Here is a 6,139-nt window from a genome sequence, read left to right as displayed (position 1 = left end):
TGTTACGTAGTGTTAAATGTCAAAAAAGTTACAAACATTGATGAAAATCGTCGAAAGTGTCGAAAAAAAGGGACAAAAACGTAAGAAAAAGTTAAAAACATTGACAAAAAGCTTCAACAAAAGTGTTGATTTTCAATTTTGACGGGCAGACAACACAAGGGTTAAATACATCCATGGTATCCCTGCAGAAACAGGCTTTGCCAGGTAACCATAGTCCTCAGATTGGACAGATAGTCTAGCTAGCTGTCTGGATTTACCCTGCAGAGACCTGAGGACCAGGTAACCATAGTCCTCAGATTGGACAGATGGTCTAGCTAGCTGTCTGGATTTACCCTGCAGAGATCTGAGGACCAGGTCACGATAGTCCTCAGAAATCCACTGGAGGTTAAAATCCCGATACTAACAAAGTGAAGGTATTGGACATCGGCCGAAATGAGGGACATGCAGCGGATCTTCTGGCAGCACCTAACAATCCATGTCAATGTAGACCATGCAGCACTAGGGAGACAAACAGGACCAGAGGTGTAAAACAGTGCTGCCTATTTTAGTGTTTGAAACATGAATAACCTGGCTCTCTCTGTCTCTGCTTTCAAAAACAAACACACATTCTCTCTCTCTCTCTCTCCCGCCAATATCCTTTTATCACTTTCCATATAAACTCTCTGCATCAATTTTTGCGTCTCCCCTCACACACTCTTACTCACTTCCTCTCTCCTAAGCTCATCCTACCCCCTCTCTCTCTCTCTCTTTCTCTCTCTCGGGGGTTTGAGCGGTCGTAACGTAAGCGCCAGTCATCTCTCATCATCGCCACTGTGTTCCCTGAGCGCTCGGCAGTCCACATCTCTCCCTGTGTCTCCTCGTCCCTCTGTCTTCCTCTTCTCTCCGAGTGTCACTGCTCTCCCTCTCTCCTCTGTGGATGTTACTCTGATAGGGAAAGCTCGATGTCTGCGGTCATGTTTTGCGGTCTGAAGAGGGACGTCGGGGCAGACACTGTTGGTGAGTGCGGAACCCACGAGGGGAAAAATTCCTCCACTGATTAGATTTCACATTGATTCACTTATTGCTGTGAAGCACCCACCGTAGTGGGGATTCTGAACTACACTTCCCAGAAATCAGTCAAACATTGCATGCAGGTCCAGTGGCATGGAGTTCAGGTTCAGTAGGTGCTGTTCTTCTTTCAGCTTCAGTTTGGTATTTCTTCTGGTATGTTTTTGGCTTTTCCCTTTTTTCCCCCCAGAAATTTCAGTGGATTTGCAAAAAAATCTTTTATTTATACCGGTAGAGCTTCTGTCTTGGAAAAGACTTGGATTTATGAAGTAGTATGTGTTAAGGTGGTGTTACTGTGGATGGAAAAGCGCAGGATGCTTCTTAATAGCGGGACTAATCATACTGACATTGTTACACTGGCTGGGATTGAGAGCAACATTTGTAGGAAGTTCTTAGCTAGGGATCATAATCGGGGGTGTTAGTAAAAAGGAGGACATTTCTTAATTGCGATGCTGTTATCCTTCTTTATACCAGCATCTGAAAAATGTTGGAGAAAACCCAAACAGCCATTCCCACATTTTGTGGTTTTATGCACATAGCCTTCTGATTTCCATGTTTTATAATGACACACTCCTGCTGCACGAGTACCGTCAGTATACTGTACACATCACTAACACCAATATATCACCACTAGTTTTACACTGTTTTCTTTTTGAATTCATGGTCAAGAAACCTCATTTAAATAAAATGATTTAGTTATTTTGTCTTTTGTCAAACACCCAAAATTTAATAAAGTAGTGAACTAATCCTTTGTTAAACTTGCAAGAAGCGTTATATGAAACCATCCATGTAATATTTGGACAATTTGGAGGAAAGAATCCCAGATTCCTGATGTTGAAACTTTTAAAAACGGGGCAAATTGGACCCAGGACAACAGGAGGGTTAAAAGACAACAGGCAAAAACAATTCAATGTGGGTTCAAACAAAAATGTCTTTGCATGTCTATACAGAGAGGGAGTTATGGGTAAAATGGATAAAACTCCCAAATCACAAACGACTTCTCAAGTGATTCCACCGGGATTCTCCGTGTACTCCTGTCTTTCATCTGCACGAACGGTAAAGCAGTAAGCTAACCAGCTAACACTAGCGTTAGCTAGCTAGCTTGGTTACATTTTTCAAAACTAATATAGTTGTTGTCTTGCAATGTGTGCCCCTGCAAGATCCCTAGGGTTTCCACAATATTACAGTCTTAGACATTAGATGGGACGTGATTGTGTTTAGATGTGAGATGGTGTCAGACTGTAGTCTTTGCAAAGTCTGTTCTTCGTATGTATTGTAGGCATTAGTTTGATGCATTTCCATTTATAAGTCATACTCAAAACCCATCCAGGTTAAGAAAAGAAAACTTCTCCTAACAAGTGCATGTTCACTTACATGCAGCTTGGATGTTTCCACCTTAAAGGGGACAAATCATGAATAAGAATAATGAATGGACAATGAATAAGTCCCTTTATCCGTGCTTGTGTACATACGTTTGGGAATCTGGAGAGCCAACCAACCCACGAACTGTGAAATCATACGACCCAGTCAGATTTCTTTGGGCTTCCTAGATCCAAAAACATGGGATTCAACAAGTCACTCAGATTGTGGCTCCCCTTCCCTTTAGGATATACCACAGAAGGTGAATAGGAACATTTTCGGACGATAGTATGGAGAAAACAAAGAGAGTTTTTGAACATTAAAGCATGTGAACACGTTCGAGTAGAAACCCAAAATGCAAGTTTGAACCTAAACACAATGAAATGTCTCCTATAAGCTATTTGCACCCAAGATGCCTTGTGGTCACCTACACCTACAATTCCATGGGGTGGAAGAGTTCAAATGCAAAGGAAATTCATGATATACATTGCGTTTTCATTTCTGTTGATCTGTTGGGATTGCTGCATGGCAAGACTTTAATATGGTTCCTGTTGACCTTCCATATGTGAAATGCCTCCAGTTACTGCCACTACTGCTTATGCATTGGAATAAAGACCACAATATTCCACTTCACATTATACGGAAATTGTTTTAGTATTCATAATACTGAAATTTATATATTCTCGATCTCCCATTAGCATCCTAGGCTGAGTGCTTTAGCTGTAATAATGATTTGCTTTGTGTATTTGATTTAAAATATAACTTTCCAAAAAAATGCTTTATTTCTTTATTTTAATGTTCTTCCATTGCACATTTTTATACTTTTTATAGCATTGAAATGAATAGCTAACAACAACAGATATTAGCTTCAAAATGGGAAAAAGGGATTAGGATGGGGGACGAGTTCTTCATTGTAAATTTTGGGCAAGATTGAGATAATATTTTATTTTACAGATTCTATCTTTGGGGTAGATCCTATTCCATATGTAGTGTATATGTGAAGGTTGATTTTTCCATGTCTAAATTTTTTTCTATTATTAGATTAGATCCATTTAGTTTTGGTGGATTTGGCTTTGTCCATATGCATCACATGCAGGATGTTAATAAGATGCATGTCTACTGATTGGATCTTTCCTAGTTGAGTACTATGATTTAGGATTTTCTCAAACTCTTCCAGGAGCTTGAAAAGACCCTAAAGGCTGACTTTCCAAAACCTGAAAATAGGAATTTTTTTTCAGCTGTTAGCACGAATAAAGCTCATCCCAAACTGGTCAACGGCATCTTGAACTGTTCTGCTCACGTCGATGGTCCAGACTCCAAACTAGCAAACACAACAGCAGCACACAGCTGGTTTAATTCTTTCCCTTTATAACATACTGTACTAGTAGAGTAATGGTAGAATAAAAGAGATGCATCAGGGGTATTAATGATGTGAGCGCCATCCTATTTCATGCACCAAGGAGCATAGTGGGAGCTAAATTCTCTCCAATGGCCTCAGAGACTAACTAAGCCGATAGCTGTGCTGGAAATGTGCTAAAAACTCAGGAAGCTGTTTTTCTTTCTTTGAGTTTTATGGAGATAGAGACACTATAAAGGGCTCATATTTCACTGCATGCTTTGTTAAACTACTACTGCTCTTTGGCTTCATCCTCCAGAGGATCCATTTGAAAAGTCAAGCAGTTAGAAAGGAAGGTTTGGAGAACAGCAGGTCACGAAACATTTCAAATGATTTGGTCCAAGACCTTTATTTATATAGCATACATTAAAAATAGAGCTGGGTAGTAACCCATGTACGGCTATGCATACAATAAATAATAGAGGCTCATAATGCATGGATAAAGGCGTTTTACCTTCCAGTTTTCCAATGTCATAAATTCTTCCCGGCAGTGTGGGGGTGCATCTTTGTTACTGCGTGTGTTGTCTGCATTGTTTATGGGACTGATTTCATCTTTTTTTTATCAGTGTTGAAGGAATGAGCGCATAAAATGGAGGATAAATGGAGAAAAAATGAATGATGAGGGGTTCATCACCGCCTTTATCAGCCCTTGTTGATTCACTGTTTTCTGAGCATTACTAAGCTGAGCGCCTGAGAACTTAATGGTGGCTGCTGCGAGTGTGTTGGATGTTATCATCAGCCGTTCAATTTTCTCTCCCGTTCCCGACAAAGTGCATTTGGCTCAGCGTGTTGTACCCATAATCCTCCAGGAGGGCGTCTGTTCTGGGGTGGAGAGCGTGACGGCGGTGCAGGCAGACAGCACACAAAAGATGGGAACTCACTGAATATACTGTATATTCTGTACATGCTGTAGATTACGCCTAAATATTTAATATATTATAACCAGTGGTACCAAGTACCAATACCACACTGTAAAAATACTCTGTTACAAGTAAAACTCCTTCATTGAAAATGTTACATAAAGCTACACTGTAAATAATTACAGTTATTTCCCTTAGATTTCACAGTAACACTGCTGTATATGATTTTTACAGTAGAATGCTGTAAAGTTACATTACAACCTGGTCGACATGACAACATCACAGTAGTCAAAGTATTACTGTAAAAAAAAAATCATAATATAGCCACTATAGTACTGTAAATAGTACAATAAACCACTGTATTTTTACTTTTTTACCTTATCTTGTGTTTAATTATTTTGTATTTTACAATGAATACATAAAATATTGTAAATGAAAGTATGGTACCTTTACTGTAAAAAGAATTTACAGTGACTTGCTGGACAATTGTTACAGTAAGTTACTGTAAATTTTACGGCATATTTGTTTGAAGTAATGACAACAACCGCGCGTCCAGATGATACAAGCCTTCCGTGACTGCGCACCGCCCCCACCCCCACCCCTTCCCCATTCAGTTGCTAGTAGCCAAGGAGGACACAGAGGATTCTAAAAAACGTGATGGACTTGTGTGTCTGCGGGCAAAAAGTCACCGGGCGACACCTTGTTCTGAACAGAGCCATACTGAGAATTCCAGAGACAGTTATGTGGAACTGAGTGTCATAGCGTCATAGCAACTCATTTAGCAGTGGCTTGAGTGTAACGGAAGGTCAGTGATAACAAAGAGTTACTCTCTGAAGCTTTAAGTTAAAGTAAAGCAAAAGTATCATCAGGTAACTTCAAGTATTAAAAGTAAAAGTAATCAATGCAGTTAAATCATTTCAGCTGGACTTGTACAGTAGGCTGTCGTATGGTTGGGTTGTATAATTTATAATAAAACATCAGATTTTATAAAATATCTGTGTTTTGTCTGCAAAAATCTTAAGGTAACTACTGTCGTAACTAAAGCTGTCAGATAAATGTAGAAGACTAAAAAGTAGAATGTTTCTCTGTGAAATGTGGCGGAAGAGAAGAAGAAAGTGGCATGAAAGTAAAATAAAGTACAAATACCTCAAATTTGCACAGAACAGTGCTTAAAATGAGTAAATGTACTTCACCACTGATTCTACTGAAAGTGATGTATAATGAGAAATACAAATGTCTCTGTGTCTTTATAATAATAATGTATACTTTATCAATCCCACAAGGGAAAATTACAATGTACACTCTGTTGTTATTACACAGACCTGAATACACATGCTCAGTACCTTGGCAGTGCCCAGGAGGAAAAGTGGCACCCCTCCAGCTACCAGTCTACCACCGTACTTTGGTCCATATGGGGACTTGAACCCGAGACCCTCCGGTTAATAACCCAACTCCCTATGGACTGAGCTACTGCCAC

At 39.6% G+C, this 6,139-nt stretch overlaps 1 protein-coding gene across 7 annotated transcripts in view; it reads left to right on the top strand.

Annotated features, from left to right (window-relative positions):
* grip2b (glutamate receptor interacting protein 2b) overlaps positions 1-6,139 on the top strand; it is a 375,168-nt gene that overhangs the window by 274,674 nt on the left and 94,355 nt on the right. Inside the window, exon 1 of one of the 7 annotated variants that reach the window (XM_032514883.1) lies at positions 897-996. The exons of the other annotated variants lie outside the window; for them this stretch is intronic. Coding sequence (XP_032370774.1) covers positions 942-996 — 55 coding nt within the window. The 5' untranslated portion in view covers positions 897-941. Of the gene's footprint in view, positions 1-896; positions 997-6,139 lie in introns of those variants that run through there. 7 annotated transcript variants of the gene reach the window in all.

This window comes from Etheostoma spectabile, chromosome 4 (genome assembly GCF_008692095.1).
Source record: "Etheostoma spectabile isolate EspeVRDwgs_2016 chromosome 4, UIUC_Espe_1.0, whole genome shotgun sequence".
NCBI classification, from domain to species: domain Eukaryota; kingdom Metazoa; phylum Chordata; class Actinopteri; order Perciformes; family Percidae; genus Etheostoma; species Etheostoma spectabile.
The sequence above is the reverse complement of the archived record's forward strand: the minus strand, read 5'-3'. Positions and strand labels throughout refer to the sequence as shown.